A 13,178-nucleotide genomic window follows, 5' to 3' on the forward strand; every position below is an offset into this window, starting at 1 on the left:
AATTTGTTCAAGCCACAGGGGAGGAAGTTCCTTAGACCATAGAGCCCGACTCGGGGTTATTGGTGGCCCAATATGCGAGAGGGAGGCTCGGGACTATGCCGAGAAAATGTGATCAGTGTCAGAGGTTCGCCCCTAATATCCACCAACCTGGAGGGGTTCTTAACCCTCTCTCCAGCCCTTGGCCTTTCGCGCAATGGGGCTTGGACATTGTAGGGCCCTTTCCAAGAGCTGCTGGAAACAAAAGATGGTTGCTCGTGGGAACAGACTACTTTACTAAGTGGGTCGAGGCTGAGCCTTTGGCCAATATCCGAGATGTTGATTCCAAGAAATTTATCTGGAAAAATATTGTTACTAGATTCGGTATACCACATACACTCGTCTCGGACAATGGCGTTCAATTTGACAGCAAGGCCTTTAGGCAATACTGTGGTGAGATGGGTATTATAAATAGATACTCTACTCCAGCTTATCCTCGAGGAAATGGGCAGGCCGAGGCCGTTAACAAGATCATAGTCAACGGGCTTAAGAAGAGGTTAGACGATGCGAAAGGCAGGTGGGTAGAAGAGCTCCCTCATGTCCTGTGGACGTATCGGACCACACCGCGTAGGTCCACTGGAGAAACTCCATTCTCTATGACTTATGGAGCCGAGGCGGTGATACCACTGGAATCCGGTTTTCCTACTCTAAAGACAAGTTCTTTTAGTCCGAGAAAAACGAGGGACTTCTAGAGAAAGATCTTGATTTACTTGAGGAACGGCGTGAGGCGGCTATGGTCCAATTGGCGTATTATCGGCGAAGCTAAAACGAGGGTATGATGCCCACGTGAAGCTAAGGCCACTTGCACTCGGTGATCTTGTATTAAGGAAAGTTGTAGGCACTTCTAAGAACCCAGCATGGGGTAAGCTAGGACCTAACTGGGAAGGCCCCTACCGCATTGTTTCAATAGCAGGCATAGGGTCATATAGGCTAGCTGACCTAGATGAACGAGTTGTACCACGTCCATGGAATGTAAATAATCTTAGAAGGTATTATTATTAATCAAATAAGCTTTTGTCAATTAATATTTCAAAGTTATGGCTAGCTCTCACGTTTAAAGTTACAATTTTTGAGAATCAAACAGAAACTTGGTTAAGTGTAGTCCTCGGACCACAAACCTTGTGGAAATTGATGTCTTATCATTTGTTAAACAGAACCTTAGTTATGCCGGGTCTTCGGACCTCCTACTTTGGGAAAATTAACATTTGAAGTTACAATTTTTGAGAATCAAATAGAAACTTGGTTAAGTGTAGTCCTCGGACCACAAACCTTGTGGAAATTGATGTCTTATCATTTGTTAAACAGAACCTTAGTTATGCCGGGTCTTCGGACCTCCTACTTTGGGAAAATTAACATTTAAAGTTACAATTTTTGAGAATCAAACAGAAACTTGGTTAAGTGTAGTCCTCGGACCACAAACCTTGTGGAAATTGATGTCTTATCATTTGTTAAACAGAACCTTAGTTATGCCGGGTCTTCGGACCTCCTACTTTGGGAAAATTAACATTTAAAGTTACAATTTTTGAGAATCAAACGAAACTTGGTTAAGTGTAGTCCTCAGACCACAAATCTTGTGGAAATTGATGTCTTATCATTTGTTAAACGTAACCTTATTTTTGTCGGGTCTTCGGACCTCCTACTTTGGGAAAATTAACATTTGAAGTTATTGTTTTAGAGAATCAAACGTAAACTTGGTTAAGTGTAGTCCTCGGACCACAAACCTTGTTGAAATTGATGTCTTATCATTTGTTAAACGTAACCTTAGTTATGTCGGGTCTTCGGACCTCCTACTTTGGGAAAATTAACATTTGAAGTTATTGTTTTAAAGAATCAAACAGAAACATGGTTAAGTGTAGTCCTCGGACCACAAACCTTGTGGAAATTGATGTCTTATCATTTACAGTTACAATTTTGAAGAATTAAACGAAAGATTGCTTAAGATTTATCTTCGGACTATGACTTTGATTAAACTTAACTTCTGATTGTGTCTGGATGTTAATACCTTACTGTTTATTAACTCGGATCTTAAGTTTTATATCTCTAAGTATTGAGGAAATTTGTATAAGGAATGGTCCTCGGATCTTACAACCTACTAAAAACAGTGTTATGCATTATAAGGGCTTAATTGTTATATGAAGTCCTCTTTCCTTTTTTAATCGAGGTATTATTCAAATGGATTAACCATGTCACCTTGTATTAAATCTTTAATAATATACGCATGATTATGTGAAAGTTATGACTATGCAATCCTTGGAGTTAGATTTTGATGCTCTGAGAAACTTCTGATATGACTTAATGGGAAAACTTTTGTAATAAGTACATAAAGAATAAAGAAAAAGCAGACACAATCCAAGTGAAAAGCAAACGAAATTGTTCTTCATTAATCAAGGTGAATATACATTACAATATATAATTCAAAAAACAAAAAAAAGAATGGAAAAAGAGAAGCCCTAAGCTAAGTCCTAAGCTGTTGGAGGAGGATCTTGCTGAGAGGTACTAGTGCCCTCGGTCTTTCTCAACTCCAGCTCAAAAGGAGTCATAACCTGCTTTCCTTTATCCGCTGTCTTTGTTGGAAGGACGTTGGGTTCCACTATCTGGTTCAAGTCCTTCTCTGCATCCACTCCTCCTTCCTTTTCTTTATTGGAACCAGAAGGTTCTGTAGGATCAAGAATTTGCTGTGGGACCATCGGAGGTAGGACAGGAAGAGTTGTCTCAGGGGTAGGAGTAGCAGCAGGAGCCTCTTCAATCTCCTGTATTTCTAGGGGAAGCCAAACGTTCTCGGACTTCCTCAAATCCGAAGACTGGGGAACTCCTGCTACGTTTAAAGCTTCCCCCCATACTTTTTGACAGTATTCGCGGCATAAAGCCGCGAATTCCTCTGTCAGCTGTTCCTCGGTGGTCGCTACCCCTTCGTCAAAACTTGCCTGCTTGGCAGCTTGAAGAGAGAGTTGGAAGGAGCTGGCTTCTTCCTTCATCAGAGCCAGTTGTTTCTTCAGATCCGAGCACTCCCTTTGAGCTTGGGAGAGCTCTTCATTTCTTTCCTTAAGGAGTTTGCGCTGTCCTTCTATCTGGGTCTTCATGGTCTTCAAGTTTGACTCGACCCCATTCTTCTCTCTCCTCAGCTCTGCTACCTCCGAGGTCAGCTTCTCGTTCTCGGCAAGGGCTGTACCTAAGGTCTTCTCAGTCTCCACCCTAGTTTCGAGCTCAGCCCTGGCTACTTTCCGAGCGTCTTCAATAAACTTTTCAGCTACAAAGACCTCCTGAATAGCCTGTAAAAAAGCATGATGGAGTTAGGAATAACAAAAACTAATTTACTTATAAATATTGTTAAAAGGAGAAACACTTACCAGTGCTAAGTCTCTTTTTAGAGAGAGGAATAGTTGTGGTTGGCCCATCTTTTCCAAGGTCTCCATGTCCTTGGGCAGCTGAAGAGGGCGTTCTAGGACCTCGGCCAGGTGGTGGTCGTGGCCTTGTTGAACCGCCCTTATACCGGACCGGCAGAGATAGGAGCGCCGTCCGGCCTTAGATCGGGGGACCGGGTGGCCGGTGCTCGGTGCACTACGGCCTCATCCCCGATTTCCCCAAGTTCGGCCCGAACGTGCTCTACCCTTGCACTTGTCCGGCTGCTGCTGGGCCGGTGGGAGTTGTTGGCGTGGTTTCTTGGGGTCTTTAGTGATCGCCCCGTCATTATCCCCCTTTCTCTTCTTCTTGGGATCCTCGGCTGGCAGTTTTGGCTCAGCTAGAGGAGGAGGAGGAGGTAAAGCTGGGGGAACTTGGGACGTCCCCGTTTTCTTCTTCTCTGCAACTTTGGCAGCCCTATTAGTGAGAAGACCCTCCATTCGTCCCATGTCTTCTACGGATTCGTCCTCGGGAAGGGCAACTACAAACACTGCGATTCCAGAGGCCTCGGTGGCTTCTTCCTCCTCGTCGGAAAGTACCACGAACTGGTTTCCGCGAGGTCTCTCGGTGTCTTCGAGATGGAATTGGTCTATCTCGTCGTCAAGAGTGTGTGAAGAAGACACCTCCTCTTCGGAACGACAGTTGTTTGTGAGTGTATGGCGAGGGGGACTGCTGCTATCGGCCGGTTGTATAAAATAGTGTCAGGAGCGTCCGGGAGGTCACGGTCGTCCAAAAAATGGGGCCGAGCTACGTTTATCCTCTTTCGTCTTCGGTCGCCGGCAATAATGGCGTCCTCTATCTCCTGAAAGTCTTTGGAAAGGGGGGTGTATCCTAGAATAAGATGAGCAGCCCGGAGTTGTAGGTCTGCACTAACGAATACCTCGGAGCGAAGTACTCGGTTTAGATCGGCAACGTTACGGTGACTCGACGAGGACGCACGTGCCGCTTATCCGCAAAAAAGACGTCAAAACAAACAAACCTGGTCGATTCACACAAATATTTAACGAATTTAAGTAAATACAAATACGCATTTCGTGTGTGTGTTAGGAGAAGTTGTGTTGTGGGGAGATTAATCCTATGGTGTCGCACCTGGATCCCCCCACCGAACCGGGCAAGGAGGCCGTCGTGCCGGTTCCGGACACGATCGTGTAGTCGTCCTTCATGCCTTTGTTTGATTTGGGCAGACAGGAGATTAGCCTAACGGTGCTAGACCGAGATTTCATATAATAGCCTACCTTAGAGAGTTTGTGGGACTCATATAGGAACACGACATCGTGCCATGTGAGGTTTAAACTCATCTGCTCGTTTAGAGCATCTACACTACCTAAAACTCTAAAAACATTTGGAAGGCATTGGTCGGGGCACAACCGGTGGTTGCGAAGATACTCCCTCATTAAAGGTTTCATTGGTAGGGTCATCCCACCCTCTATGAAGGCTATCATAGGAATGATAACCTCTCCCTCTTTCCTAGAACCAGCCACGGCTGTTGCCGGGCAGTATTCTAACCCTACGTCGCTGGGAATATGGTATTTGGCTCTAAAGCCTTCCATCCCAGCGGCGGTATCAACTAGACACTTGAATCTTCCCATTACAGAGAGACGATAGACTAAACTTTAAAAGGGAGAGTGATTGTATTGGTAGCCGAGGACTGTATCCGAGGAGAAAAGGTCAAGACTAGAGAGAGCAAGAACTTACTAAGTTGAAGGTACGGGTTTCCACGGTTTTCTGCTGGTGAAGAATGATTGTTGTTGTTTTGATGGGATTGATCCCTGATGACTTAAATGAAGGCGCAGGTTCCCGAAGCGTCACGACGTGCGAAAAGGCGGCCTCGAAAATTATGTCTGTCCCGCCTAAAATTTCGTGGAGTGAGGAGAACCGTTGGATGCCCATCTCACCGTTGTGCGTGGGAGACAAAGAGTAACTTACAGTAATAAATGCGCGCGTTTTCGAAAATGAAACCGCCAAGTGTCATCTTCTGGGACGCGAAACGATTTCCACACGTGCCGTCACTTATAAAGTGTGTAGAGCAGGTTCTCGTCGGATCAAAACCCTATTTTTCTCCTCGGACGTCGAAAATTAGAGTTTTGAGGGGCTATTGTGGGGAGTAAAAATATCTTAATAGGGATATGGGCCATTGGGCCTTGCTAAGGAAGGCCGACCTACTCTTGGGTTTAGGGCTTGTTGATACTCTAGGTCGGCCCATACGCCGAGGATCCGAGGACCGAGCCGAGGATGCTTTTCCCCTCGGACTGACACCAAAGAACCCGGGACTTCATGGTACAGGTTATGGAATGGCACGGTCAAGACCAATGGTTAAAGGGGTGAACCCCTGAATGCCCCGAAGCACCGTGTTGAAGAAATGTCAAAAATAAAGGCTGCTACTTCCACATTAAAGACCCTGCACCTACCACCCTGGCTGCATTAATGGGGAGGTGACACTTGAACAGTGGAAGGGAAACTTCTAGTTACTGTTCAAAGGCACTAAGAAAAGAAATATCTAGGCTAAGGGAGGAATTGGGGCAACACGTGTATAAAGTATTAAAAAGAGGAGTATTTAAGGAGGGACCTGGAACAGAAACGGGACGGAACTTTTGGTAACCTAAAAAGACAAAAGACAAAGGGAGAGATATAATATAAGAACAGCTCTCGGCTTACGTCCGAGGAGGCCCAGTTACAATATTCCTTGTTGTTTTCAATTACTTGCAATCTTTAGTTTGTCATTTAATCCTCATATACTTCTAACCTGGGTTTCAAGCCCACACTCTACAAATTCTTATTGTTTAAGGCTCATTGGGCCTGAGCCCATAACTATTCTTGGGTCCAGGTGCAATTGTGCACTTACAATATATATATATATGAATTAAATAATATAACTTTATAGATAATTTTGAAAATGTTACGGGTATTGAAAATAATATTCCGTTCTAATAAATAAACTGAAATGATTACTAAAATGAAATTGACAACTATTGTTGATACATAGATTTGAACTTAGGGACGGATCTAGGTAGGGCCCAGGGCCCCTATAGGTCCTTTTTTTTTTTTTTTATATATATATATATAGATATTATGTATTTCTTTTTTGTAGTTGAATCACCCTTCCAAAATCTTAAGCTCTCCTTCTCCCCAATCAGCTTAGTTAGCCTAACCCAAATAGCAATTTTCCATCCCAAAAACTTAACAAAAACAATAAAACATTCACAATAGTGATTGTATTTTAGCAAAAAAATTATTTTACCTCCAAAGAACCAAAAAATCATGTGTTATTGGAGAAGTTAAAACTAAATTTTTTGTAATTACAGTAAACTGGTATAAATACCAATTGACTGTAGCAATTTGTCACCTTCAATTAAAAAACTCAAATTCTCTTTTTTTTTTCTTTATTATTTTAATGAGTTGTTTATATTATTTTAAATGAAGCGATAAAAAATAGAACATTTAATATTGGGTATATTGTAAAGTGGGGTGGTAAAATAGATAAAGTAATTTTTTTTTAAAAGCATTATAAATTTATATATATATATATATATATATATTTTTTTTTTGTCTTTGTTGGTAGATGATTACATCTTAATGTATTTAGAAACAATGATTTTGTGTATTTATAATTACTATATAAATGTCTATTTGAAATTTTGTGTATTTATAATTACTATATAGATGTCTATTTAAAATTTTCTTTTTTCTTTATATTTCAACTCCTACTAGCTTAAAATCCTAGATCCATACATATTTAAACTTTTTTTTTTTTTTTTGATTTGGTACATATTTAAACTTATGTTATTTGATTTATTATAATTAAAGATACCAATTTTTTTTCTTTTAGTAAAGATGATTGAGCAAGACAACAAAAAAAAAACTTTATAAATTGATCTAATCCTTTTTTTTTTTTTAATCGTAAAAGCATATCTTACTAATAATATTCCATGAAAAGGAAATGTTGTGTGTAAAATTTAGCCATAGCTTAAAAAAAGCATTGTGTTAGTGTTATTGGGATTTGCGAAATGTGTGAGTTGTGACAAATGACAACGTTAACAACAAGGTGCTTGCTCGTCGAAACTGACGAACCTTCTCTTCCTATCCGATCCTCTTTATTCTTATTTAAACTATACAAGAGAGAGCCGCACACGCAGCTCATTAAGTTATAGTTGAAACTTGAACCTTCCATTACAGTTCACGCAACACAAAACCCATTTCTTTGTTTTTTCTTTTCTTACACTTATTTTTTTGTGTTTCATGACCAATGTGTGAAACATCTTAGAAGCACAAGGAAACAAATCCCACATCTATTATTGTCACCGTGTTTGAGGACTCTCTCAACCGACAAGTACAGTACAGCTTGTTTTTGCTTTCCCTTCCTTTTATTAGCTTTTTTTGATTTAAGACTTTGTTGGTTTTGGTGGGGGTAGATGACCCAACTTAAAGTTTGAGATTTCAATGCTTTTTCTTGTTTGTTTGTATATTTGATAGATATTGCTGATTGAATAGAAAAAGGTTAAAACCCATGTAGTAAAACCCTTTTGGATCTTCTTTTTTATGTTCTAGAATTTCAGTTTTGTTGGGTCTTTGGTGGCTGGAAATTCAAATAGAGGGGTTGGTTTTGAATTTGGTGAAAATCCCACACAAAATCGTTTCTTTAATAGTTTTTGAGCAGGTGCAAAACTCATTTGATAATCAGAAGTAGGTTCTGTCTGAATTTGTAGAAATTGATTTAAGAATCAGAGGTTTAAAGGCTTGTAATTTGAGTGTGAGGGTTGAAAGAAATTTCTCAGAAAGGTTTTGTGTGTTTGTGTGAGTATTAGTTTTTGTTTACCCATTGCATTTGTCTTTGAAATTTGAATAGCTTGAGGTTAGTGTTACTGGGAGAAGAAGATGGTTGGAACCACTGAAGTAACGAATCATAATGAGGATTCCAATGGGGCAATTCATAATTCAAATGATGTTTTTGAAGAGAAGGTTGATGAGCTTCGTCGCCTTATGGGAAAGGCTGAGGGTGATCCATTGAGGATTGTTGGTGTTGGGGCAGGTGCTTGGGGTAGTGTTTTTGCAGCTATGTTGCAAGATAGCTATGGTCATTTGAGAGAGAAGGTTCAGATTAGGATATGGAGAAGAGCTGGTAGAACTGTTGATAGAGCCACGGCTGAACACTTGTTTGAGGTGATCAATTCAAGGGAGGATGTGTTGAGGAGACTGATTAGGCGGTGTGCATACTTGAAGTATGTTGAGGCAAGATTAGGCGATCGAACACTTAATGCTGATGAGATTTTGAAAGATGGGTTTTGTTTAAATATGATTGATACCCCTCTCTGCCCTTTGAAGGTTGTCACTAACTTGCAGGAGGCTGTGTGGGATGCCGATATTGTGATAAATGGCTTGCCATCAACAGAAACACGTGCGGTATTTGAAGAAATTAGTAGGTATTGGAAAGAGAGAATAACAGCACCAGTCATCATTTCTTTGGCAAAGGGTGTGGAGGCTGAATTGGAGCCTGAACCACGCATAGTGACTCCCACTCAAATGATCAATCGAGCAAGTAAGATTCCTTCCATTTATCTTGAATATTGTTATTTGCTTTTCTAAAACAAGAATGCCTGGTTGAATCTGCATTTTATTTAGCAATTTTAGTTCTGTCTTTCTCTGGAAAAATGGCTTACTACCAATTGGTCCTATTTGTTTGCAATATTTTCAAGTATCATGCCTTGAGGCTAAGAGTTTGATTACCATGATTGTAGTTGTTGGAATACATATGTTTAACATGTTAATGTGATCCGTGGTCACAGTTGAATGCTACCAACAGTAAGTCATTAAAAATATGATTGAAAGTATTGATGCGGCAAGGTTTTTTGATAAATATTTTCCTTCATGCAATGCTTCCCCTTTTCTGACGGTCTGTTCTTTTTGGCAATATACTAGTTTCTGTTTGTCATCTAGCTCTTAGCTTGTCTTCTTTGCTTTAGATTGGATTTTGGATCAAATTTTTATTCTCTTGTTGAACATGAAATTCTCAAGGATCTGATGAAAATTTGTGTGGATCATGTTTTCCATATTCTTTTTTGAAGTACCCACAAGCAATCCTCAGACTTACATTCACACTTCCGTTACTTATGCTCTTAAGTTTGCAACATAGACAAATGTATGTGTGCATATTTTTCATTTCAGATCTTTACCTGTAGTTTCTGTGCAAGTCCCTTATACAATTCAAGTTCATTTGACCGCTTCGTCTTTCCCTTGTATAATGGAAATTAGCTTCCTACCTGGGTTTCCCAGTTGCTTGCCTATTCCACTTTTTTATCTAAAACTATGCCCATGCTTTCTTGGAATATTCTAACTCATGGACAGCTAAAAGATAAACAGAAAAGTGGAATTGACTCTTCCATATTAAGGAAAATAATGTTTGCTGTCAATATTGCTACTTCCTGTCTCACTAAGCAGTGAATTTGATGGTGTTTCTTTGTTTCTTTTGGTACTTGCGTGGTTGTCCCCTCTTAATAACAAATGCTTTGTTCCCTATGACACACTGATAATACATGGTGCTTTGCAGCTGGTGTTTCCATGGAGAACATTCTTTACCTGGGAGGACCTAATATAGCAGCAGAGATCTACAACAAGGAATATGCTAATGCTCGAATATGTGGAGCTGCAAAGTGGAGGAGACCATTGGCAATGTTTTTGAGGCAGCCACACTTTATAGTGTGGGACAATGGTGACCTTGTTACTCATGAAGTGATGGGAGGCTTAAAGAATGTCTATGCCATTGGTGCTGGTAAGATTCAGTTTCTTAATGGTGCTTGGACAATAAGAAACAAAATAAATGTATTTATCAGGAGCCACGACTGTTGATTTTTTTTTTTTTCCATGTATGTTAATATATTCCCGTTTTTATATCAACCATTCCTAGTTGGGCTTCAGGCTTGATGAGTATAAGTTGGATGCAGCTTCAAAATGGTGACAATATTGTTAAAAATTTATTATGATTTGAGTCGTGGGAAACTTTTCTGACGGAAAATTTCAGGAATCTGACCTCATTAGCTCTTAAATGCCTGATACTTCATAATAAAATGAAGTATAAAATGGAAGAATGCATTCTATATCTATGCTGTGATTAGTTCATTATCTACGAAGATGAAATTCTAAATGGTATTCGGTTATATTTTAGAACTTTGGAAAATGTCCTTAATTATTGAGGGTGTGATTTGTGTTATCCATACAATTTGTTTGCTTTGATCTTGGTAGTTTGGACAAAAACTTGACCAATATAACTTATCCAAAAAATAAATTTCCAATATAATTATTGGGGGTTCAACTGTGCAACTTCTTAATGCTCATGAAAATATTACACTCGAAGCATATATGCACTCAAGTTTGGTAACATTTTTTCCTGGTAAGACGGTATAGTAATTTATTGATTTGAAGGAAATGGTGACTTTCTTACATTAAAATGGTTTGATGAATTATTCTCTTTTAACTTTTACTCTCTGGATTCCACAGGAATGGTAGCAGCTCTAACCAATGAGAGTGCCACCAGCAAATCAGTATACTTTGCACACTGTACATCAGAGATGATATTTATCACTCATCTCTTGTCCGAAGAACCAGAGAGACTGGCAGGGCCTTTGTTGGCTGACACTTACGTAACACTTTTAAAAGGCCGTAATTCATGGTATGGACACAATTTGGCCAAAGGAGAACTGAGCCTTGAAATGGGTGATAGCATCAAGGGCAAAGGGATGATTCAGGTATGGATCTTAATAATTTGACGAGCTGGATAAAAAACAGACTCCAAAAGATGATCTTGAATTTTGTTGAAAGTCGGTCTGATTTAGCTACAAAGTCAAAAAGACTAAATACATTTTCCTACATGTTTATGATAAGTTTTCTATTTCTCTATATCAATCCAACTGATTTCTAGTATGTCCTTAATTTCATCTGGGCATAATCCTGTTTGTTTCCCATCATTGCTAAAATATAATGTTAAGCTTACATAATCATATGATTTACAAGCCCCTATATGAGTCTCATATTTTCTTTGCAGTCAATGACCATTGAATAATCCCAAAACTTGTACTGTTTCTGGTCAATGATAACCACTTGAAAGTTTTGCAATTTATTTAGGGTGTAGACATTACTTTTACTTTTTCCTTCATCTCCCTAACTTTCCCAAATCTTGCCACTGCTTTGTACTTTGCAGGGGGTCTCTGCTGTTAAGGCATTTTACGAGCTGCTCTGTCAATCAAGCTTAAGTGTTCTACATCCTGAAGAAAACAAGCATGTTGCTCCTGTTGAGCTTTGCCCCATTTTGAAGACATTATATAAGATACTGATAATAAGGTATTCAACTCTTTTTCATCATTATCATCACGCATGTGAACGTGCATATGAATTATTTCCACGAGTTTAATTTATCTGGACCCTGAAAGCATTTTCTGATGCTTTTCAGATATAATATAATTGAATCCTCATTTTTTACCAATTCTACAAACTGATGTGTGCTGCTTCCCGTTTATATGCATTTTCAGGGAATTTCCATGTCAGGCAATTCTTCAGGCATTAAGAGATGAGACCATGAATGATCCTCGAGACCGTATTGAGATTGCACAAACCCATGCTGTTTACAGACCATACCTTCTTGGTCAACAGCCTTGATCTCAATTTTGTGTGTCATTTTTGTAACTTTTTAAAGGATGTAAATTTTAAGTAAGCTAGTTAGTGTATCATCTATGGGTTTTATATAATTAGTGAGGACATGGGTTATTTTATAATTTGTTTATTACATTGTGTTGTTTTAATTCTTTCAATTTTGGTTATGGTTTTATCCATAATTTATGAATGAGTTTGCATTATGTTTGATAGCTACACTACACTAATGCCAATGTAATATAAGGAGGGTTTTTAATGAAGCAACACTTGGGGCAATTTAGCAACTAGCCTATTATGTTTTTTTTTATTAAATTCTTCCACTGCTTATACTAATTACTAAACTATCAAAATAACACTCCAATTAAATTATAAAATTGACAAATGGTGTCTTATGGATTGGTTACTTCTATTGTACCCTGAGTGTTCAGTAAAATTCTCTCTACATTCTTTCTTGAAATATTTGTGAAACATTATTGTAAAAGAAAGAAGGGCTACACACAGAAGCTAGAATGGATTACGTATAAATGGTCCTATTTGGTCTTATTCAGTCCACTTCAGTCCTAGTCAGTGCACATTGGTCCTATTTTGTCAATTTAGTTCTATCACTTCGTTTCTATTCAGTCCATTCTGGTTCACTTTGGTCCAATTTGGTTATATTCGGTCCATTCAGTCCACTTTGGTCCTATTTGATTTACTTAGGTCCTATTCGGTCCATTCAATTCTATTAAGTCCACTTTGGTCCTATTTGGTCCACTTTGATTCTATTCGGTCCACTTTACTCTTGTTCGGTCCATTTGATTTTTTCGATTGACCTATATTGTCCTATTTAGTCCACTTTGGTCATATTCAGTTCTATTTGGTCTACTTTGATCCTATTTTGTCCACTTTGGTTCATATGGTTTTATTTGGTTCATTTGTGTCCAGTTCAATCTAATTCGGTCCATTTGTTCCCTTTTGGTCCACCTTGGTTCATATTTGTGTACTTACATAATAAGAAAAGATAGATTTGAGTTGAGAACACCTATTCTAAATCCAAATATATATATATATATATATATATATATATATATATATATATCTCAAACTCGTAATATCTAAAATCTTAT

At 38.9% G+C, this 13,178-nt stretch overlaps 1 protein-coding gene across 1 annotated transcript; it reads left to right on the plus strand.

Annotated features, from left to right (window-relative positions):
• Nucleotides 1-7,852: 7,852 nt before the first annotated feature.
• LOC142617378 (putative glycerol-3-phosphate dehydrogenase [NAD(+)] 1, cytosolic) lies at nucleotides 7,853-12,360 on the plus strand. Its single transcript, XM_075790206.1, has 5 exons — nucleotides 7,853-8,968; nucleotides 9,977-10,198; nucleotides 10,924-11,171; nucleotides 11,624-11,763; nucleotides 11,952-12,360. Exons 1-5 carry the CDS (start codon nucleotides 8,308-8,310, stop codon nucleotides 12,076-12,078), a joined length of 1,398 nt encoding a protein of 465 aa, XP_075646321.1. The 5' UTR covers nucleotides 7,853-8,307; the 3' UTR covers nucleotides 12,079-12,360.
• Nucleotides 12,361-13,178: the final 818 nt, after the last annotated feature.

The sequence above is a fragment of the Castanea sativa genome, chromosome 11, assembly GCF_040712315.1.
Source record: "Castanea sativa cultivar Marrone di Chiusa Pesio chromosome 11, ASM4071231v1".
NCBI classification, from domain to species: Eukaryota; Viridiplantae; Streptophyta; class Magnoliopsida; order Fagales; family Fagaceae; genus Castanea; species Castanea sativa.